Source organism: Cyprinodon tularosa, unplaced genomic scaffold, assembly GCF_016077235.1.
Source record: "Cyprinodon tularosa strain WSP-4 unplaced genomic scaffold, ASM1607723v1 ctg1, whole genome shotgun sequence".
Lineage (NCBI taxonomy): Eukaryota > Metazoa > Chordata > Actinopteri > Cyprinodontiformes > Cyprinodontidae > Cyprinodon > Cyprinodon tularosa.
The window spans coordinates 757,722-782,284 of record NW_024037781.1 but is presented as its reverse complement, the minus strand read 5'-3'; the positions used below and the strand labels follow the sequence as shown (position 1 = coordinate 782,284).

The following is a 24,563-nucleotide window of genomic DNA, read 5'->3' as shown; positions in this document are numbered from 1 at the left end:
GGTCTCTTCCAAGTCATTATTTCAGTGAACTTAAACCATTGGGCCGATATCCATGTGGCCATTTTGAATTTCTCTTAACACCCAAATTTCATGATTTCCATCAGTCATGGCTACACATATACAAACACACTTTTTACACTTTAAGGACTTTATGATTTAGAGTTCCTCTATATTTACAACAAACAAGATGATTATTAAGTTCATTAAAAAATCCCAAGGAAAAAAAAAGTATTGAAACCTAATGTATTCCTTAAGCCACATAAACAGTGGTCCTAGTTGCATTTATAAATTCTTAAAGTAGGCATTGTTTTTTTTTTAATTGCTAAACTGATTTAGATTTATATAATTGATGAGCAACAGAAAAAAAAAACCCAAAAAACTGCTTAATAAATGACTAAGCCGTTTTTTTTGGAGAGTCCAAAATTAGTTTCTACGCTGATGACGTTTTCCAGTATAGTTGCAAAAGAAGCACTTAGAAAACCATTACAAAACAGACCCCTGTTATTAGATTTCTCTGAAATTGAAAAACCTTATCACTTGTATTTAAATTCAAATATGAAAATCATTTCTGAAGTTCAAAATGGCTATAAAGGAGGTTAGCTTGAGTGAGCTTGTTAATTAACAAGCAAGCTCCATAAAGCCTGGTGGCTTCTTTCCTGTCCATCTTGATACGTTGTACAAAATATATGTTCAATTGTACAATAATGTTGATGCGAGGGAATTCTTTGTGTTTATTGAAGAAGCGCCTTCTCTCTGGCCTCTTGGCACCGTGTGTCAGTGTGGCGACTGAGCGTGGGCCCAAAGTAATGCCTCTCTGTGGCATTGTGCTTATGACACATCCGATACTCTGAACTATGTTCAGCTATTATGCATGAAGTTTTTTTTTATTATTATTAATTCTTAATATTATGCATGAGTTGTATTTAATGTTGTTGTCTTGCTATTCCAATGAAATTCCAGTTACTGAAAAGCCTGTAGGTTAAAATGTTTGCAGAGCCAATTTTCTTGCTTCTAGATTTTATGAGCAGCTAAAACTTGACACTAACAAATCAGGGGGTTCTTTACCTCCTACCTAATTACACCCTGTGGTAAAATCTAACTTCTAAATCTTTTAAAACTAACTTCAAGGATAACAAAGTTTCACATTTGTTACGTTTTGTCAATAAAGTGTAATTACTGTAAATGTTCAATAAAGTCAGTTTACAGCTATAAAATGTGCCGTGGCTTGTTTGTGTGGAAAAACCTGTAAGGTTATATTGAATGTTGTGTGCAAAAAAAGGTTGTAGTTTTTCTTAAAATTGAACAGTTGAAGTATCTTTTTAATCAAAAAAGTAACAATTGCGTAAAAGCTGTTAAATATTTTTGTATGCCATAAATTAAAGAAAAATGTCTATGATTATTGAAATGTAAATAACAAAACTGTAGTGAAATATGAGGCAAACTGAATCATAAGAGAAAATAACTAATAGTCCTTGACATCAATTTTTTATTTTTTTAACAGTGGATCTAAAAAGTGCCAGTAACTTATTAATTAGAATTTATTTTTTATGGGAGATTTGATCTGTGAAAATACAAACTTGATGCAATAATGTGGTCAAATCACTATGCAGAGCCCTAAACAAAAAAAAATCAGCCCGAATTGTTTTAGGTCAAAACTAGCTGGTGTTTTGAAGAAAAGCTGCCATTTTGCAAGAATCTGTCACAGCTTTGATTCGCTCAGACAGTGGTAACTGTTCAATTTGTCAAAGACATAATGAGCCTGCATAAAATCAAAACAGAATAATGCTGGGAGATTTTTTTGTTACTGACAAGCTAGAGGATTAAACCTACAGATTCTGACATATGCATCAGAGATGGCAAAAGTACTCACTTTCCGTACTTGAGTAAAAGTACAGATACTTGTGTTAAAAAATACTCTGGTAAAAGTGGAAGTACTGATTAAACTTCTTTACTCAAATAAAAGTAACAAAGTACAGGCTTGTAAATTTACTTAAAGTATAAAAGTAAAAGTAGAAACCACTTTTTTCGTTGCCTACATTTTAAATGGATGTCTGCCAATAGGACTAGATCTCCGTTGTGTTCATTTTCAATCATCTCGTCGTCCATACTACTATGCTAACGCCACCGCCACCAAGCTGCAATGATTTGCCGCGAATTAATACCGCCGAATCTGTCGATTCATCTTGTAGTGGTGCATCAAATGCAATGTAGATTCCCATCCAATTAGACTGAATTTGGTATTTGTGAGAAAACGGCTCACCAGCTCACGTCAGAGGAGGAGTAAGCAGATGACTTGCAAAAAGGTGGTAAGAACCAGCGGACAACAAAATTCCAGTTCAAAAGCGTGTAGCGGTTTACTGGTGCAACGGTGAAGACAAAAAAAAAAAAAAAAAAAAAAAAATACTTTCAATTGCAGGCAATACAAAACACTGACAGCCTCACAGCAAGCTGACTTTAAATATAGTCTCTCTAAGCAGACCTTCAAAAGCAGTCTCTCCAAGCAGCCCCCCTAAGCCATTGGGAGTGTGCCCCTTAAATAGACCCACCAATAATCAGCCAATTGGGACAGCCCAACTAAACAGGAAGGGAAATCCCCAATAAAGCACAGTTAACATTGTAGAAAAAATGGAAAATTATATATGTTCATAACTACTCGCCACACTCCTCTATCATATGGAATAATAGATTTATTCTACATCGCAATAAGTCATTATTCTACAAAGATTGGATGGAGAAGAATATTTGGTCTATTATACACTTAATGGACACTAATGGTTACATATTAAATTACGAACAATTCTGTACAAAATATCAGTTCCTTCCTCCAAAAGATGAATTTACAAGATTACTTAACGCCTTGCCAGAACAATTTATTAATAAGATTCAAAATATAATAATATATCATCCAATTACCCCCAAACTACCCGATTTATCTATTAATGGAATATCAATCACTGATCAAAAATTCAATAACCACACAATTAGAAACTATCTAAATGAAACTTTGTTCCCTGGGAAAATAAATAAAAATAACATTCTTTGCAAATTTGAACAAAAATCAATTGAAATACCAAGAACTTTTTTTTTTTAAACTTCCTATACAACCAAAAGCTAAAGAAACTGCCATCTACCCATCAAAAGAACTACTAAGAATCCGTTTTAATATTGATGACAATAAATGCTCATTCTGTGAAAGTGATGTAGAAACTATAGACCATGTCTTCTATGAATGCAGTAAGACTAAAACATTTTGGAATTGTTTAGAAAGATGGATCAAATCAAAAATTGCACTCCCTAATTCTATTTCTAGAGATATGGTAGTTTTTGGAATACTATTGAAAGACAAAACAATAGAACTCTGTTGTAACCTAATTTTTTGTTTAGCAAAATTCTTTATTCATAAACAGAGAGTCTTGAGATCCTCCCCTATCTTTAGTATTTTTTTTATCTGAATTTAATTTATATTTGACATCTCTTGAATGTATCGAATCTTACAAATACCTGACTGAAATACTAATGGAACTGCCCACTGATGTACATTAATCCTAACATATGAATCCCCTTGTCTTTATGTTATTTTATTGTATTATTAGCATTACTCACGCTTTTTTTATTTTCCTCATCAGTTACTTTGTATTTTCATTCTGAAATCTGCCTCTACTATGCCTTCTATAGAATTTGAATTCTAATGTTCTTATTGCCTAACTTGTTTCTACCCACCTTGTTTAAATAAAGTTCATTTAAAAAAAAAACATTGTAGAAAAATAAATACAGACAATAGCATCATTCATACAAAAACATACATATTAATGAAATAATTTAACCATGCTAACATTACCATTTCACCTACTTATTACCATGCAAACAATTATTACATTCATTGAAATCCCACTTAACACCCCTGCCCCCTAATAGTCTTTTTCAATGCCCTGGGACAATGGATAAGAGACTGTCTCCGATGCGGTACGTGTTTCCACACGGACCAGTATGCTGACGGACTAAGGGAAGAGAATGTGTAATTTGACTGGGAAGTTTTATTACCGACTACGGAATGTATATTAAAGCTGTCGCAGTGGGTACCTTCAGAGTTTGCTACGCTGGTGACGTTGTGATTTCGGAACTAGTGTAAATTACCTGGTGAATTGTTTGGAACTGCCGCCGCCATGATGGCCGGTTTGTGGTGCATGCTGGGAAATGTAGTGAAGGATGTGACGCTGTGCGTGATAGACAGCGGCTACACTTTGGGAACAGAGGGGGAAAACGGCTCCGTTTGCACAGTGACGTGAAAAATAATAACGGTAACTCAATTGAAATGATTCAAAACTAAAGTAACGAGCCAATTTTTTTAAAATGTAAGGAGTAGAAAGTACAGATATTTGTTTAAAAATGTAAGGAGTAGAAGTAAAAAGTCGCCATAAAAATAAGTAGTAAAGTAAAGTAAAAATATCAGAAAAATCTACTTGAGTACAGTAACGAAGTATTTGTACTTCGTTACTTCCCATCTCTGATATGCATTAAACAAACTTAAGGGTTTTTCTAAAATTAGATAGTGGATCTTGTATTTCACCCTAAAAAGGCATCCAGATTCTTTCTTTGTTTCACATAAAAACTAGATCAAACTGAAGAAAACTACTTAAAGTGCCTAAATTAACCAGATAAAGTATCAAAGCCGTTACTAAAGTTTTGGTAATTGTTCTCCAAATCAACCCCTTGAGTCCCAAATGACACCTGCTCATGTTGATCTATTTATAGAAATGGCCAAAACACAGTCACATGGTGTTTCTTCCACACGCCTTTCAAATGGAGCTTGAAAATTTCTAAAACATGCTTCAAAAAATTTTTTTTCCACAAATACTTTTTGTTTTATAGTTGTGTAAACAAATAAAATTATATTTAAAATTCCACCTCACATGTGTGACTCTGCGGGACTAACGCAACAGCAGGTGTTCAGTTTTAGCCCCACCCCCTAATGGTCGGCATCATTGGAAACTACAGGCTCAGACCTTTCCAACAAGGGGTCGGATGTTCTTATTTTCTATTCAGTTTGGTGATATTACTGGTAAATTTCAATGAAACAGCAGCTAAATCTTAGGTGCAAAGTCTTTTTCTTATGCTGAAGGTCTCCAATAATGTAAACCAGCATATTTCTCTAGTCAGATTCCTTTTTATGAGCAGAAAAAAGCTGTTTTGCACTTTTTGCATTGTGCCAAAATCACATTTCTGCCTAGCACATTGCCAATAAAACCTTTGTGGGAAAAAAACATGCTTCAACTTATTTGGTATAAATTTGCTTGAGTTATAGATGTGGATCTATAAAGTCTGAGGGTTCATCCAGAGTTTCAAATGGGGTTTCATGGTGTTATGCAGCGTTAATTTTGCTGTGAAACTAAGATAAGTGCGCCAGGAGACCATGTAAAAGTATGAAGGGTGTTGTGGAGCAGAGGGTTTGTGACTGTACGGTGCCAGTGATGTAATGTGTGGTTCGAGCCCCATGTTTCTTAGGTGCTATGCACAAGGAGACAATTACCAGTTAAACCAAAATGTAAATGTAACTTTTTTCCAACAGTAATAGTGAGAACAAAAAGATCCAACGTGTGACAGAGTGATTGCTATGTGACCCAGCTATAATCTAACGATGAACTGCAGTCTATTGTAGAACACATCCTACAGTTTGTTTCCCCATTTATGGAACATTAGAAGTCCTGCCTTTAAATCTGCCCAAATACCCACCAATGTGGATTTTTTTGTGCTGGACTTGGAAAAAAAAAAAAAGTCATAATGTAATGGAGCTGCAATTTATGTATGGATGGGGGGGATTTAAAAATAGATTTACAATTACAAATTTAAACTGAATAAGGATACAAGGATTTTTTTACTTTGTTTTTAAGTTGAGTTTCTTTACCAAGTAATTGAAAAATTGATTTACTAATAAAAAGTATTAAGGAATACTGACTGCAAAGGAAAACAAACAACAGACAAGCTTAAAATGTAAAACTTTTATTTGTGAGAAAGAAATGGACCATAATCCACCGCCGCCCATCTAACTTAAAGGATACAAACATGAACAACAGAAAGGAGAAAAAAAAAAGACAGCTGGTACCAGAGCAGACATGATCATCATCCCTAAAGATAAAACCTTCTTTGAGTCGAGCTGAACATGTCAGCAGAGCCCGTACTACTACACTTGGCTAATTTCCAGTTTTGTTTGGTATTTTTTTGTTCTTTTAAAGGATTCAAAATCAGGAGCTGGTAGAATGAGGTCATTTCTTTCCACCTGCTATGGGAAAAAAAAACAAAAAAAAAAAAACACTAAAGGCGGCTGAATATTCCACACAAAAGAAAATCAAAGAACCAACACCAGCTGTCAGGTATAAAACAAACAAATATTAACGTTAATAAAAATAGTTTCAAACTTTAAATGTGATTGTTAGACTGGAAGGGGGTGGGGGAATATTGCAATAGTAACCCAAAACAACAAAGCGACATTACTAGTTTGTTTCTGTGAAAAGGCAGGACGCACTCCGAGTGTCTGACTTTCAGCCAGCGCTGCTGTTATCGCTGAGGTAGAGATGCGTCCCACCCTGGGACTGAAGTACTCATACGCTCCCCAGTCAGAGATGCTATGGCGTCTTAAAACCATCCAATGGATCCTTCGTGAGCAGGTAGGCATAGAAAACCCTCAACGATGACTGGGAACCCCACAGCAGCACTACAACAGAACCATATAGCTTATCTTTATAATACTTTTAAACACGAGGGTGACGGCTGAGTGGCACAAACTGATTAGTTAACCCAATAAGAAAAAAAATTCCCTTTGTAATCTCTGTTACATTCAACCGTCAAAACCTGCTGCTTGACAAGTGGCTCCAATTCATTCACAGAAAAGATTTCCTTTTAAAAGCTCTAAATACTGCCGTTTAGATCAACCAGGAAGTGAACTATTAAAAAATACTGCGGCTGTTTTTCTTCCACATGAACCTCCCAAATGTTAAGTCTCACTCAGCTCCAATATCTGATATGTTTCGACATGATGTAACATTCAAAGCTAAATTAACAACCATCACAACGCGGTTCATCCCCATACATGGGGATTATTCCCAAAAAAGGAACAAAAAGGGACCTTGACATCTGACTAAAGTTTTTTCAAACGTGTGTTAAAGACAATAAGAACAAAAAAAAAGGTAGCTTTCTATTGCCAGGTAGAAAATAGAATCTAGATTTGGTTTTACAGTTATTCTTCCCCTTCAGATAAATTGTTTGTTCTGAGCGGCTCTATGTGAAGAAGCTTTGGCATTGTCTGGTTGCCTTGGTAAGAAGAGGGGAAACTAGGCGGCTCTGTTTTCACATGGACTCGAACTCGTCGATGCGCTGCTTCGTGTTGCCCTGCCGGATTTGCCGCAGCGTTTTGTACTTGTCTCGGCCCTGCTTCATGTTCTCGGCGTGCAGCACGTCGTTCTGCGTCTTCTTGGTCTCGTCTCGGGCGTCCGCCAGCTCGGTGCTTAGAGTCTGGACAGGAGGAGACACGGTGAGGGTGTGACACAAAAGACGGACGAAACAAAACATGAATAAGACAGATAAGAAGCGGTGGTTTTTCCCCCCCAAGCTAGCGCTCCATTTTGACTTGACTTTAGGAACTATAAGAGCTTTATTTTTAAAGATTGAATTTGGTCCATTGATCACAATTATCACTAAAACATCACATCAAAAGTGAAGACAAAAGCAACAGATAGTAATAATATTTATCGGGTCTTTCTATAGTACAACGTATTTTGGGGAAGCAGAACTACAGTTGCAAGAGTACCTTTCTTATTTTAAATATACAATTGCTTATTGTTTTGGTTAAGCTTTACACTTATTAATAACTTTTCAAATTGGATTAAACTGAAACAAGATGCTTATATACACTGTATAAAGAAAATGGATAATTTTGGCCATCCAACAGACGTAAAATGATTTTAGGTTAAAAGGGGACTTGATTTTAGCTGCAGTGTATGTAAATATCTGGTTTCTAGTGCGTCTAATAAACTCTGAAGGAATAAATCCATATTTTGTGTGATTTGAAGCCACGTTACAGTCTAAGCCAGCACACCTCCTGTTAGAGGCAGGAGGATACAGACGGACGGACAGATAAGCGTGCCTCTCTTACCCTTATCTGCCATTGCTTGGCCCGTGTTTCTTCTTTGTTACAAAACTGCTGTTAGAAAATAATATCCTCTTGTTACTTCTTTTTGTGGGAAATCATGTTTTTAATGAACCTAAGCAGGTTTTTTTTGTTACACTAGAGGTGTAGCTTCATTGAATTTTCTTATAAATGATTTATTACTACTTTCAGCTTTCTACCCAGACCCCTCCTCCTTTTGAAGTCGCCTCCAAACCCTTTCTCCCAGGCTGCTTACCTGCAGCTGCTTCTTCACCCTCTCGTTCTTCTGGAACTCGGTGACACGAGCCTCTTCGCTGCGGAGGTCCAGCTGGCTGACGCCCTCGTTGGACAGCTCCGCGCTTGCCTCTGCGTGGTTCTCGTCCTGCTCGTCGTGCTCATGCTCGGCGTGACCGCCGGGATGAGCGGCTACTGGTGTCACTGCAGTCTTCAGCTCCTCCTTGGTCTTTTCCAGGTCCTCCTGAGCAGACAGAGCCTGCAAGTGGAGAAATGGGGATTTATGAAGTTTGAGGCTTACAAGTCCTTTCTAGGCGTTTGTTACCATGATTCGCAAATTTAAGATAATACCCACTTCGCATTTAGACAATTTTTTTCCTATTAATGTCACACATAAGTCAAAGTTAATCAAATGTCTGCAGTAAAACACAAACAAGTCTGACCAGCAAAGCAGATATCTAAGCTTTAAAGCTTTAGGTTTAACGATCATGGTGGAAGTGCTGCAGACTCTACATGGAGGGGAAGAAGTGACTGCAGTGGATTTCTGCACAATCTTAGGAGGTAATACACATTTTTTGAATTAAACCAGATAAACCTCGAGCTTTGAAGCTGATGGATGGAGAAGCAGGTGGGCGGACAGACAATAAGACGGATAAGGTGATTGGTGGGGGACAGACAAGCACATTAAAGGTTATATGGATGAACTACAGAGTACAGCTTTACGCATAAATAAATGTTAGGTACCTACCTCAGTTTTAATGTTTTCGGTATGTTTTAATCAAGAGAAAAACAAATTTGGATCCTTGTTTTGTACTGGATTAAGCAATAAACCAAAAGAAGAACTTCCTCGCAAATGCATGGATAGGCGTTTTTATAAGGATTAAATATGTAAACATATAATAATAAACTCAGTAAAGGGAAATATTCTGAGTTATACATGTGAAAACAACAGATAAAATATTCTTAATACGTTTGACAAACACATTGTTATTAAGTATTTGACTGAGGTGAATGCAATAAGTGGTAGTGAAACGAGGTGTTATCGACTGCAGTACCTTGTGCTGCCACTCGATGGCCTCGTCCTCCTTCTTCCTCTTAGCCTCTTCCAGGAGAGCGATCTTGGCTGTGAATTCTGCCAGCTCTGCAGCCTGGGATAAAGGAGAGGCCACCGTTAGACGCTGTTCAAACAGAAGAGTTTTTAATATGTGCTAAACTCTGGAAACAAACCAGCTGCTCTTGGGTTTTCTGCTGGTCTGCAGCCTGCCTGGCCAGCTCCGCCTTGGCCTCCTCTGCTGCTCGTCTCTCCCTCTCCAGCTTCTCAGCCTCCTCTTTGGCTCTCTGCCTTTCCTGCTCCAACTCCAAAGCCCGGCGGGTCTGCTCTTCAAGCTCTATCAGAGAGTAAAGATGTCTGCTCTAATGTATTCCAGGAAAGTCATCCACAGAAGTTTAACCAATGGGACGGTCGGGGAACATCTTAAAAATCACTAGTTGTTTTTGAACAGCATAGAAAAGCTGATAAACTGATGAAACAGAGAGAATATAGGAACCTCTCTGAGCTTTCATTGTCTGCTCTTCAATCTGCCGCAGCCGCTCCATGAGCTCCTCTTTCTCTCGCTCTATCCTTTCCTTCTCCTTCTCAGCAAGCTCTCGCTTCCTCTTTTCATTCTCCAGCTGGTCTCTGAGAACATCCACAAGTAGAGGTTTTAGTTCTTGAACAATTTAAGAAAGATGCGACATTTTGGATCTATTGACAGCTGCAGTCCTAACAGGATCGGCACCAGTTTTCATCAGGCACGCGCTCACCTTTCCATCTGCTTGTGGTGCTTTTCTTCTCGCGCTTGAGCCTTCATCTGCTGCACTTCGATGGTGTCTGGTTTTCTTCTCCTCATGTACAACTCGTGGTTACCCATACACAACGCTAAAATACGCTTGTTGATGCGCAGACGGGGGGCGTAAAATACAAAGTCCTTGAAAACAATAGGGAAACATTTAACATTTGAAATATGCTGCAAGTGACTTATTGGTTAATTTTCCAATGTACTCACAGGTGCTTTTTTGTCAATAGGCTTGATGACAAATTTCTTGTCATTAAAGGAGATGTTTCTGATCTCACTCCAGGGGAAGCCAATCTTTGGTGTCAATCTGATAGGAGGGGGACAATATTACAGTTAGAGATCAATCATCAGTTTGCATATGAATGATTACACCAATATAAGCACAACTTAGTGGTTGAGGGGCTTATAAAGAAGGAATTATCTTAAAAAATTGTTCATGTGACGCCATCTTTGTTTACTTCTTGATTCTTACACAATGAAGCAAGTTTAAAGCAGGAATATTTGATAGTAAACACCGAAGCATAGCAGATAGAATTTAAAAGGAAATCCTGCAGATTAAATCCATTCATTCTTTCTAATAAATGGAAAACAAATCCGACCGGAGAGAATAAAACGAGTTTTCCTTCCTCCATATTTAGCGGAGTTGTGTAACAGCAGACGTCGTTGCGATGACATGTATTGACAAACTTCTACCAACCGTTATAATTAGGAAACATTAAGCTGCGAGCTTCCAGTTATTGCAATCTTTTGTTCTTTCCCAATCCCTCCAAACAGCAGCTCTAACGCTTAAATGTTTAATCAAATCATTTCCAGTTGATTTTTAACAGATGTTTGAATGTAGATGAATGTATGGTTGTTTATCAGGATGCACTGATCATTGGAAAATATGAACATTAATTAAATAATTTGGTTTAAGTAGATCATTTCAGACAGTCTTCCCTGTACCAATATGATACCTATTTGTCCCCAAACTTGTCCAGGTTTAAACATTTAGTTGACATCTTACTTGTCCTCGTGTTCATAGATGTTTAGACCGAGTGCGTCCACACCAAGCCATAGCTGCGTGCCTTTCTTGTTTTTGATCTCAAAAAAGTTGACTCCATACATCTCCAAGTCTTGGGCAATTTTTAAGTACTCCATCATTGAATCTTCTCTGGAAAAAACAAGAGAGGACGTTTTTATTATGAAATGTTTTCCCTTAAATCTGACTGTTTTATGAAATTAATAAAAAGAAAAGTAGAGGAACGTTAAATCAAACTGAGACTAATTGTGGTATTCTAACATTACATGGGAAATCAGATCAAACAAGGATCTAGACGTCTATGAAAGCAAACAAAGTTGAATCGCTACCTGAGCATTCCTCTGTGTTCCTCATGCCAGGTCTGTATCCTGTCCTCCCATTGCTCCTTTGTCAGCTTGTGCTGCTCCAGAACCCTGAGGAAACACACAGACGCTGACGTTTACCTGAAGGAATGTCAAATGGCTTTAAATTGCTTCCTTAGGAGGAAATCATACAGTACTCCAACTGGGAAAGAAAAACATTTGATCTTCCTTTAACCAGAAAAGAGTCCAGCTCTCAGAGCTGAAAGCAAGTGGCTGAAGAATCCTGTAAAAACAGAAGTCGAACTTCTGTGCATCATTATTAGGGTTTTGATTCAACAGACTGAAAGAAAATATTCCAATCTTCATTCTAAATCATCAGAGCAGCGTTCTCTCCACAGCATGACCCTGCTCCTACCATGCTTTACTATATAGTTGCAATCAAGGCTGAGGCGTAGAGTGAGTTCCACTGAACTAGAGAGATAAATATTGGTCTCATTTGAAAGGAGGAACCTTCTTCTACATATTTGCTGTGTCACCATCATGGCTAGTGGCAAACCAAACAGATTTATCTTTACAAACCTTCAATAAAAGGCAAATCTGTGCAGATTTTCCCAGCTGCATTAGCGACTTATTCTCTAACTTAGCTTAGATCTGTCTACACTGCTTTTATCCTGACGTGTCTGCTGTGATCTTTGGTCTACATGATGGAGTATAAATAATTGAACGTTATTAATCTCACACTGGAGAAATTCATTTTCAGAGCACAGGCACACTGCCCTATCAGGCCCTCACTTCCCCCATTCCTCCTAACCGGTGGTTTTAAACACTTATGTTCTCTGAATTGATGTAATGTCATGTCATTTGGGGTTAGTTTGTTGCCTTCTCATACCTCTGAGGCAGCAGTCTGTCATGGGTAAGGTATCCAGGCTTATGAACATCTTTGCTGTAGTCTCCATACTTGGCCTGGACAGCATACGAAGCCAGTAAGACGGCCGTCTCTGGAGGACAATAGTTTTCGTCGTTCAAAATGGCCTCTTTTACCTAAAAGATCAAACGGAAACAATCGCACAAAGAGCAGCTGGATTACAGATTCCCTGTCCTCAGCCATATATTCACACATTTAAAGGCACATGATCGACAAGTGGCCACAGAATGAGCATTTCACCTGTAAGAAGAAAAGTCTCTGTGTGATCTCCTGGATCAGTTCCTCAGACACATCCTCTGGGAAAAACTTGGCTCTGAACTTGAACTGCAGAGGGTTTTCTTTCTTCACATCTTGCTGCGTCACCTGGTGGAAAAAAAAAATGACAAAAGAAATTAGGGTCATCTGATTTGAATTCGAACAGGTCACTTCATACCTGCATCTATCTTAAATAATTCTAGTTAAAGGAACAAAACAAATAAAAATCAGATTATACCTGAAAATAAAAATGAAATAGATTTGTCGCTTTAAGAAATCCAGCATTCAATACAGCGGTTTTACAATGTGGCCTGTGATGAGGCCGCATGACATTCTGATATCTAGTGACACCTGCTAGCGTGGTTGAACTCACAGCATATGTGGACAGCTGCCTCTCTCTCACACACACAAATAGTTTCCATCTTAGTTAATTAGAGTGGCCTCTGTTATGAAGCAGGGGAGTTTGCTGTAATTCAACACAAACATGTTTCTTAACATTTCTGTTCCTAAAGGAAGTGTTTTTTTTTCTTCATTCCTGTCTTACTTCTGGCAAACAAGTGGTGCAGGAAAATTCAAACCTCTTTACTAAAATAAAAATCTATCAAATGTAAGAGGTAAACAGTGAAGACTAACAGCAGATGAAAAGTTAGGGAGCTCAATCGAACTAGTGAACTTAATTATGGATTTTGGAAAAATAGTTTTTCTAGTCAAAAGGAACATATGAAAAAACATTTTCTGTGTATTTAAAAACAAACCTTTTTGTTCAGTTTTAGCCATGTGACGTAACCTTTACTGTCCACATACTGTAGACCGAAGAACCAAACCTCCCGCAAACCCACTGTTTTCACCACCTGGAATAGAAGGAAAAAAAAAAAAAGTTTGAAATTCATAAAGGCCTTTACTTAATTCAAAAAACCACGAGTACAGACTTGTGTTCTCGCCAAGTATGTTCTTGACAAGAACACAGGAAAGTATGAACTCGGAGAAAGCGGGAGCATGCAGAATAAATCTGGATCAACCGGAACAGAAGCGTAACTGTGACGTCACCACACGCACGGATCGTCTGGAGGTGCATACTTCCTGTTATTAATAGACTTTTTTCCATTTAGTCAAGGAATAATGATTACCAGTCAGATAAACCTAAATTCAAATGAACTTCACACACTGCTAAGCCGAGAGAGGGCTGTAGCAGACGGGCTAATGTTAGCCCTTGCTAGCTGCCGTTAGCCACCGTTCTCTCAACATTGAAACTTTTTTTGGTAAATTACGCACTAAAATCAGTAAATGGGCCATATAGCAAAGCTTAAAAATATAGTTTTCTCAACTCAAATGATCTTAAAATGTACTTTTAGAGAACAACGGCAACAGAAATGTGAACTTTTAACATAATACTCTGAGCTCTGAGTGCTCCACTGGAAGCTGCTGCCGCGGTGCATACTGGGACAGCTGTCAACCTCGAGAACGGACAAGTCTGCTCTGATGCATGCTGGGTAAAGAGGGAGGGGTCAGAACAACACACAGACTCCGTTCTTGTGAATTGGAACAGTGCTAGGGCTGAGGCTGATGACGTTACACGAGCACGTCTTAGACAAACTTAGAGTGCATATTATACACATATTGAGAAACGACCTGAATAAATGTAATTTAATTAAATTCACCATATGCTGGGGTTTCCCGAAATGGACCAATCACTATGTGCACACACAATATCCTTCACAGGTTTACATTAGTTGGACTCACCTGGTCAAACAGCTGTTTTCCTGTGGTGCTAGGCTGGATGGCAAACTCCAGCTCTGCATCCATGGTGGTCACACGGACATTGATCTGGTTCAAACAACAAAATAGGAAGATTATTGTTTGTTTATAACAATAACTGCAAAAAAAATAAAAAAAAATAAAATAATAGTCAGGAGTTTCCTATTTGATTCTGAAGTGTATTTTTCTTAAGTGTTTGACTCCCCTGTTTAGATTTTTTTCCCACCTAAGAATGACACAAAACGCATCTTGCAGGTTTTTTCATAAAGGAAAAATTGAAATACTAACAGCTGTTTTTGCCCTCGAAGATATTCCTCTAACCTTCCACCTCACATCTCTATTCTGATTTTCAAAAATAAGCAAAAAAAAAGTGCAAAGAGCAGTTAATCCAGATTTACTTGAAATGAACCTATTGAAAAATCTCCACATTAGCACATTAAAATGAGGTTAAGTGTTTAGATCCTCAAAGTATGCATAAAAACATTTGTGTTTAAGGTTCAGATATACCGACATCTGCATCTCTAACCAGTTAACAATGTCAAAGTGCAGCAGAATCATTTTTATCCAACTTTTAAAACACCAGCATTGTAAGGAAGAACACTGATTGAAGGCTGCACAGCCTGAGGTCTGACGACCTCTACTGGGGGGAGCATACGATAAAAAAAATCAGTCACTGACTGACGCTTGCTAAGCTGCAATGGCAGAAGGACTAGCAGCAGCTGATGAGGGCGGGTGACCTCAGAGGCATCTCACATCCTTCCTCCCACACCTACGTGCACGCACTACAGTGTGTAGCCCAGAGCTGGTTGAGAGCACGAGATGCAGAGAGGCGCTTAGTAGGGCGGAAGCTGAGAGGCAGGCAGTGCAAACTCAAAGTGCAAGAAAAAGAAAAAAATTACAATCTAGGCGCCAAAATGCAACAGGAAGCAAGAGAGAAGTTCTGGAGTTCTGCTACCTTTGCATGAGAAGAAGCTGAGGTAGTAACATTTGCTTCGCCTCCATAGAAATGATACAGAAAACCTCAAGAATGGTAATCTGACAATTCTCTGCTCTCATTTTAATCCATGATATCAGTTTTCTGTTCAATTAAAACCCCAAAAAACTTCCAAACTCACTTAACCAAAATCATTTTAACAGTCCTTATCACATTTCAAACAATATTTTATCGCATAAGATTTGGTAAAAGCTTTCAAATCTATGTGTAACATTTGAGTACTAGCAGCTACTACTTCAATGAGTTACGCAACTTATTCATTGATGTTTATCATATCATTCATCAAGATAGTGATAAACATCTTGTCATGATTAGATTTTGATTTTTACATTTAAATTGTTAAATTGGGATATTTAAAAGCTACTAAAAAAAGCAAACGGAGCATTCACAAATTCCAAGAAAATTATTAAATGCAGTCCTGTGTGCAGTTTAGTAATAAGAATCCCACTTCTTTATACAACTGCTGTCCTGAAAACCTTTTATAAATGGGTCTATCTTTCCAGAGCAGTATTTGTAAATGTGGAGTCCGATCACAACCATTGAGTCACCCAAGAAAAATGCAAAGAAGTAAACGTCATTGTCACTTTTTACCTCATCAGGGCAGTGCCACAAAATATTGTGACCCTTAATCACAAGTCAAGCAATTATAAACAAAAGGCGATCATTAATTCATGAATTTCAGACAGTCTTCTTATAATCTTCCCCTCTACATTTTAAAACAACAACTGACTAAGTCAAACGTCATGAAGAACAACGTTCTGTTCTACCTCTGCAGGTCAAGAACTGCAGAGTGAGCAAAAACTTCCTGTGATTCACAACAGATACTGTTCAGTCCACTGTCCTCAGTGCCTGGGAGGGTGGTAGTAACAGAATGCATGTCTGATCTTAGCTTTCTGCCTCAACTGAGCCTTTTCTTGCGTTTTTCCCCCCCTGCCTTCTTGGTAATACACTGTCAGAGCTCCGCTCTTCATGCTCTGTGTTGGTGGTAAAGTACTGTGTGTCTGCTGAAATGCAGTAAACTAACACGGCCAAGAGGAGGCCCCATGTATGGAGCAGACAGCCTGTTAATCCGTTTCTCTTGCAGACAGAGACGGGGGGAGGAGATGAGGGACAGCAACAACATGCTGAGGGACTGACAGCTAATCACACAGGGCAACAACTGACACGTCTTGGAGCGCTGACTTTTGTAAGCCTGTGTGTTATATCGACTTAGAGGGTCATATCAAAAATGAAAACAGTTTTGACTATTAATGATTGTTTTCAAATGTTTAAAAGTAGCAGTAAACCCTGACTTCTGCCTAAATCCCTTTAAAATAGAAAATCAATTAATATTTATTGTTTTAATAATGACAATATAATAAATCCAGAAGCTTTTTTAAATTTGATATTTAAAATAAAAAAGTTATAAAACTGTATTGCTGCAAAATGTCATAACTGATCTAAAACATCCCTTTGAAAGGGAGCTACTTTAAATCGTATATACACCTCTGTATGTAACTAGATACTTTCTCGATAGGGATACCTGTGTTTTTAATACATTATTTCTCAGACAGTAGATTGATATCAAAGACAATACTTTTAAAATGTTTTTATTCATTTAAAACTTAAAGCTATCACTGAGCTGAAACTTTAAAGTGTCCTGATTAACACTATTAGCAGAAATGTTGAAGATGGCTCCATGTCATATTGAACAAACCATCAAATAAAATCCTAAAAACAAAATTCTTTATTTTTTTTTAGGCATGATCCATCTACTGATCAGGCCCAGTTAACTATCTCTATTTATTACAAACAGACAGCAGAGGAAGCCAACACACTGCTACACTGATTAGGAGCGGCAGACAACAGGCAAAACGTGACAAATGCATTAACCCACTTCACCCTGATAGTAAATCCACAGCCATTGAAAAAACTTTTACCCAGCTTTGACCCATCTCATTTACTCATTTTGCCTTTAAAATGTTCCCTCCACATCCTCTTCCAAATGAATATTCTTTATGAACTTCGCTTCTCTACTGAAATGTGTGCAGCACTACCTCAGGGTGCAGTGAACATAGCTATGAGATTCCTCGCTCTCCATTTCAGATGCAAAGGTAAGTTCTCACTCTGATTTGACCATTGTTAAACGTGCAGCTGTTTAGACACTGTAAGCTGTTTAGAGAAGCTTTGCTGAGAGGTCTTAAAGCAAACACACACTAACTGCAGTCAGTTCAGAGCTGCTAATCTGAGCTGCCAGGCTCAGAGCAACTGTCTGTACCTCTGATTAACCTCACAGCACAGCGAGGGAATCCTCCCACTGACCAGAAAGGGGATGACCACCACTGCGTCACATAAAGACCCTTATTTTAAAGAAGGGTAGTTATTTTACAGGTTGGAGGTTCCTTAGGTTGTAAAGCTCATCTTTCTGACCCCCCCTGCCCTTCAGTTGCCTGGTGATCAGTCTACAAGCTGCTCTTTTACTTCCACAGAGCCAGGATGTTGACTTAAACTGGGCCCCCGAAAGTACACAGGCAGCCCCCTCCCCAGCAAACAGGAAAACAGCCTTCAGCTAGCTAGCAGCAAATGGCTTCTCTGTTTTCTAGACCAGTTTCAAAGGGGCGGGGTTAAAATATTTTTAAGACAAAAACTTTAGTTTAATGTTATTACTTAAAACTGACATATCAGAGGTTAGGAATGCACCTGCCATTCAGCCATAGATGGGATTAAATTCATTTTAATCAGCTCAGTTTATCAATCATCAATGACAAATTTGTTTTTTTGTTTGTCTCTATTTTATACTTTATAAACAAATCAACAACAGTCTGACTCTGTTTTATTTCATTTCTGTTCAAGGACAAGGTTTGATGCGTAAACGGGGATGATTCGGGAAGTTCTTGTTTTCACTCGGATTCAAACTATTTTTACCATCGAAGAACCCCAGAATAAACATTTAATCTGTCCAAATCACAATTGGTTGCCCAGAATTAGACACATAATGGAAGACAAGCTAGGAAAAACCCGACTGTTGAGTCTTTATCAGAAAAAAAATAGATATTAGAAAAGCAGAGAGCACAGGCCTCCGCCAAGCAGCTAAGTTTGCCTCATATTGTGACTTATAGCTAAAACTCACACATGATCTGGACCCTTACCCAATTTTAATTAATTGTTCCTTGGCATGAGGCACACCATTGCTAAAAAATTCCTTAAAATCCTTTCATAAGTTTATAAATTAGATACAGTGTGTGTCTGCAGCCTCTGGTGTTTGTTCTGCTCTCCCTGGCTTCATTTACTGCTTTCTTTTTTAATCAGCAGATTGAGACTTTTAACGAGGCATGGCCCTTCTTTCCTGTGTTTTTGACTTCTGTATAATACTTCTAGACTTTTTTTAGTCAGAAACTGAAGCTGTCAATAGTCACTGCTGCGACTCTGGTTTCAGGGGGAAACTAATTGTTCATCCAAACAATGTTAAAGAGTCCTTTAAAAACAATCCTTCATCATGATTATGATGGAGACGTGTTTGTCTGGAAAGCAGCATCTTTCTACTTACTGGTGATTATGACAGTGGCAAGTTATCGACTGAAGAATGAAAAGAGGAAGTGAAGGAGGAAATCAGTGCTTGTCTGTTCCTCTTTAAATCTTCCTAAAGCCCAAGCCACCTCCCACAATGCAAGAACATGGTTGCGCCTCACTTGTAGCTTACTCCAACTTCAACCAGTTGTAATCTTATGTGCACAGAACGAATGTGGAATTGAGACTTGTTTAGAATCAAATAAATAAAGAGTAACACGTTTCAAATATTTAGGTTTATCGGGAAGGTGTGATAAACCAAAGTGCAAAAAGGGATCTTGAGAATAAGGACACCAAAGTTTAACGGGGATAAAGACGCTCAACTGTGGGAAGCAGAGACCCAAGACAAGACTGCATCAAATTGGTTTTGTTTTGGCGCAGTTCACATCCCAGGACTCAGGCATTCTCCTTTTACCCTTTTCAACAACAATGACTGCTGTGTTGCTGCGGCAAGGCCAGTGGGATTGGCACTCTGAAAGACACTATGGCTGTTGTCTAAATGGAAAAGGAAGCATGACCATGAATCCCCCCACTTCTAAAATTCTTAATATGTACTTTTAAGTAAACAGCTTTTAAGCACAACAACAAGAGACCAGAGTATCTTCAGTGAAGTTACATATAAAGGAATGAAACTTTAGCATAAAACACACTTTTGCTCAATCTTACCGGTTTAGGCATGTTTGCTTCCCCTCCTCCTTTCACCCAACAGCTGAGAGGATAAATCCGTCAGCAGACGGAAGTCAAACCTAAAATAAAAAAAAAAATACATTTATTTTTAAAACACGAGTCGATGGGGAATGTGCATTTGTGTTTTGAAACAAGCATTACATTTGATTTTCAACGCAAATTCCCGATTCTGCACTGAGAATGTACCGGTTTTTATTGAGCATACTGCATGGAAGAGGAGTCTAATTTTAGTCTTAATTTTGCAAAATTATATGAAAATAGTTAAACCCACCAAACACTCACTTAAAACACCAACATTTAGCCACTAGGGGTGCTAGACTTGTAACACCCAGGGGGTTCCCCCCTGAAACAATGGTCAGGTTTCATATTTTGTTCTGTTGCCCAGACAACAGCTTTGATCTTAGTTAGCTCTTGTGTTTAAGGGAAGCTCGGACTGCCATTAAGCGTCACTCTAAGCAAAATTACTCATTTGGTGACGGATCTGATACTCTTTTAAGTTACATAGGAAGGTTTTAAAGAAGGGTAGTGTACACAAGTGCTTACTGACCAGAAAAATCCTTTATTATATCTTAACATAAGTCATTAGTTGGGTCTACAGTTAATCGTTGTCGCAATTGCACGAAACCTGAAGTTTTTTTATTTACTTTTTTATTACATAATTATTTAAAACAGTAAAGTCCCGTTCACATTGAAAAACCTATTTTTCATGGAAGTAAGTTAGGAGTTTCTCACTACAAAATGCCCCCTTTTCTTTACATTTCAAAATATGTATTCTACCATTTTTAAAGCAGCCAAACAAATCGCTCTTAAAAGCTTATTTTCTTGAAAAGCAGAGACATTTTCGTTAAATTCACTACACCTAAACGAGCTAAAGACTTTAAATCGGTAGCAAATTCAAACAGTTGAAGCTTTTATCTTAAGTGTTTCTAGATGGACGTGATTCCTGGTGGATACTCTGTCTCTACAGGCTTTAGCATAGATGAAATATCATAAAAAGGCTTATAGGTGTGTTAACACCCTGCCTAAATAAGAAGGTTGCATCATTTTCACATGATACCAGTTTTGATGTCTGTATAAGTCCACTTATTCTTTGCTGCTTCTGCAATTCCTCAAATTATTAAAACTCATTTAACTAAGTGTCTAGGGAGTAATGGCCTATAGGTTAGAGCAGTGCGCTTGTGCTCTGATAAGGTTACAAATTTTCCTATAGCATTTGAACCTAATGCACTAAAAAAAAAATTTAAATAGTAAGTTAGACTATGCAGATTATGCCTAAGGCTTTAAAAAAAAACAACAACAGTGTAATGAAGTAGTCAAAAACACAAAAGTATTTAGTATAATAGTATTTAGATAAAAGTAAAGAAAGGAACTACAAGAATTTATTCTTAAGATTCATGTTTTGTCTTAGTCAGCTGTAAGCTGTTTTATATTTTCTATCACATACACTCATAACTTTTAAATTAGCATTCAATGTTTTGTGAAGTTGTAAGCTCAGAGTAGGGGGAGTAGTTGTAAGCTCAAAGTAGGGGGATTTCTCATCTCTCCTCCTCAGCAGATGGCAGCTTACACTGAGCCTGGTTCTGCTGCATGTTTCTTACGGTTAGAAGGGAGTTTTTCCTCTCCACTGTCGCTACAAGCATGCTGAGAGCATTCCAGTCAATGAGTCGATGCAATCAACTGGTTGTCCTTAGATACAAAACTTTGAATCAATTTGACTGTATGATCTGGTGAACTGTAAAGTGCATTGAGATGACGTGTGTTGTGAATTGGCGCTATAGAAATAAACTAAATTGAGTTTCTATTTCTATATTTTAAGTTTTTGCATTAAATTAGATAAGGCATTCTAACACATAAACATGATTGAATCCAAATTATTGTAGCTATTATATTGTAGCTCTGTATGTAAGTTAAAGGTTGGTGCATCCTGGCAGAGGCGGAGCTAGATGAGGGGCCAGGGGTGGCCTTAGCCAATCATTGGCCACCCCTACCATTGTTTTATTCCTAATAATCAAGTGGAATTTTAAAGAATTTCACATTTTTCATATATTTATAATTACTTGATAACAAAAACACTGTGGTTAATTATGCACATCAATATGCTAACATTAAAGATGGTAAGTACATACTTCATGCTCTTTTTCAGAACTAGATTTTGTGTTTTATGTGCTAAAGAGAAAATTATGTGTCTCTGCATTCATCTAGGAGTCTTTAGTGAAATCATAGATACATTACTATTTTATTGAAAACATATTAAATAATCAATTTATGTAGATATTAGTACTTGTAAATATCAATTTTATCTCAGGATGATTATTGATAAAAGTAGGTAAGTAATGACAATGGAAAAGATATTCGGTCCAGAACTCAAACCTGAATTTTACCTTTCATCTAAAAAGCATGGATGTTCAAATATGTGCATCTACTTGTTAGCAAAGGCTGTAGGAAAGTATAGTTTGTCTTTGTTTAGAAAATATGGATGTTTTGCTTGTTAATTTCCCTTTTGGAACAGGGTAGATTGACCCAGAGGTTCTGGTGCCTATCCATTTTCGGCCACCTCTCAGTGTACACTGGCCACCCTTATAAAAATGTTCTGGCTACGCCTCTGCATCCTGGAGGGTTGACCTTCTAATTGATCATCTAAATGCTCACTGTATTTTTAAATAGCCAACCATATCTTTTTAGGCTTTATTAAAGCAATATGATAGCATCTTTATTTACGAGTGTAAACTATAAAATAAGCCCTTAAAACAATTATGAGGGTTCCATTAAAAAAAATATTTGAATTCATAATTTAGATGATCTAAACACCGATTTGTGAGAAAACTAATATGCCTCGAGGAAACCACCTAGTTTACCTATTTACCCGCGGATTTGGCTTCCGTTCAAACTGAAATTTAACCACAAGTTCAAGCAACAGCAAGACAACTGTTGCTCCGCCCGACAGACATTAGCATAACACCACGAATATAATTAATGTTGATAAAAAAAAACAGAAATATAGCATTCTTTGAATCGATAAAGAGTTGACTGTACAAACACACGGCCCTAAAAGTCACTAGAACCGAGCCTTTGGTGTCTGACATTTTCATGCTAGTGGGTGTAGCCCCACATAACGGGACGAGCCTAGCCGAGGCTGTGAAGTTCCGCCACATTTGCCAACAAAAATGCAGAAACTCGTTAAAAACGGCAACGAAATACAACTAAACTCCACTTTTCCAAGCATTTCTGTGTAGTTCAAGGAAGAGATATTAGGTTTAAAATATTTAAACGTGTGAGACGCAAACCACACAAGCACGAGGACATCCGTTAGTAGTCCATCAAAGTTGAAGAGAAGCTCATCTTTTTTTTTTTTTTTTTTTTGAGGGTAGAGGAAAACTCACCGGGGATCTACGTGTCTCCTCGAAATTCAAAGCCGAGCGGAAAGCGATGAATCACGACGAATAAGTTTGGTTCCCGTTATTTTTCTCGTCTCCTACAATTAAATATCCAAGGACATGAGAGCAGCGTTTAAGTCTAAACAATTATAAGGCGATTTGGTGTGTCTGCGTCAAGCGGACTGAGTGAGAGATGGTTTCCGGTTTTGGCTTTAAAAAATAAAAGCCTCATCCGGACCTGTCACAATAAACTGAGAAAATACTTTTTTGTTTAAAATAAAATGTTTTTACATAAAATCGACGTATCTATTTAGAATTTAAACTGTCTATAATAAAATAATAAAAAAATGCTTTTAACTTTTATTGTATTTTAAATTGGAAGTTGTGACATTTACGTTATAGTTTGTTTTATTTATTTTTTAGGTATAATTCTTAACATTTCCGACAACGTCTTCTTTTTTAGAAACTTGACACTTGTTAAGGGACGTGTTATATGGCTGTCAGTAGGCGACATCTGACTAATAGTGATGCATGCAGTAGAGTGCAGTATAGTCGATTTAATCAGTGCAAAACTGAAAAATTACTGCATTTATATTATTTTTTTGCATGAATCGTTGGGTAAATTGTGTTGAGTTTACACTCTTAAACCGAGTTTAGAATTTAATTAAATGCTAAGTTTGTCGAAATCCCATTATCTCATCTGATATATATATAATCACATATATATATATATATATATATATATATATATATATATATATATATATATATATATATATATATATATATATATATATATATATATATAAATATAAATAAATTACAAAAAAATAGTATAGAACCTATTGCATTTTTATATTAAATCCCTTTTCCCGTCCAAAAGTTGCATAAATCAGCCCATCCCTCCTTACTACTTTTTCTCTCCTTTTTATTTTATTTTTATTTTTTATTTTTTTTTGCGGCTTTTATTTTATTTTTTTTTTAGAGACACTTGGGTAAATGTTGTATTTTTTTTTCCTTAAACAAAATGCCAGAGAGAAAAAAGCTGATGGCTCAGAATGCCTGTCAGGATAAATATGGAAACTCTAACCACTGAAATCTACATGAGTTAAAGGTTTCCGCCTTAATAGCTCTCTACTGACACCTGCTGGTTGTGAGGTGTATATAACAGCAAACTCAAGCTGCAAATTAATTGCAATGTTCCAGCACCATTTTCACAATTATAACCCTGCATAACATATTTAAAAAATCTGCACGTTTTTAATTACTGAAATTATATGGCAAAAACTAAAAGCACACACTAGGAAATACATTTAATCAATAAAGTAGAGGCAGCTGGATCCAACTATTTGGCTAATTGAGGAGGAGGAGGAGCTGTGGACTACTAAAACAAACAGGTAAGTTGAAGAAAACCTTTTGATCATCATAAATATTGTTCTTTAAAATCAAAACGTTAGATTTTTTTATTCATAATGTAGCAAAGTGATTTCATGTT

At 37.3% G+C, this 24,563-nt stretch overlaps 1 protein-coding gene across 1 annotated transcript; it reads right to left on the bottom strand.

The window, feature by feature from the left end:
* Positions 1–5,981: 5,981 nt before the first annotated feature.
* Positions 5,982–23,268, bottom strand: LOC119778334 (radixin-like). Its single transcript, XM_038277549.1, has 15 exons — positions 23,077–23,268; positions 19,674–19,754; positions 14,453–14,536; positions 13,468–13,563; positions 12,698–12,820; positions 12,422–12,573; positions 11,560–11,643; positions 11,216–11,362; positions 10,420–10,516; positions 10,178–10,341; positions 9,922–10,052; positions 9,602–9,762; positions 9,430–9,522; positions 8,397–8,633; positions 5,982–7,506 (listed from the first exon to the last, which is right to left on the bottom strand). Exons 2-15 carry the CDS (start codon positions 19,683–19,685, stop codon positions 7,342–7,344), a joined length of 1,746 nt encoding a protein of 581 aa, XP_038133477.1. The 5' UTR covers positions 19,686–19,754; positions 23,077–23,268; the 3' UTR covers positions 5,982–7,341.
* Between the last annotated feature and the right edge of the window lie 1,295 nt (positions 23,269–24,563).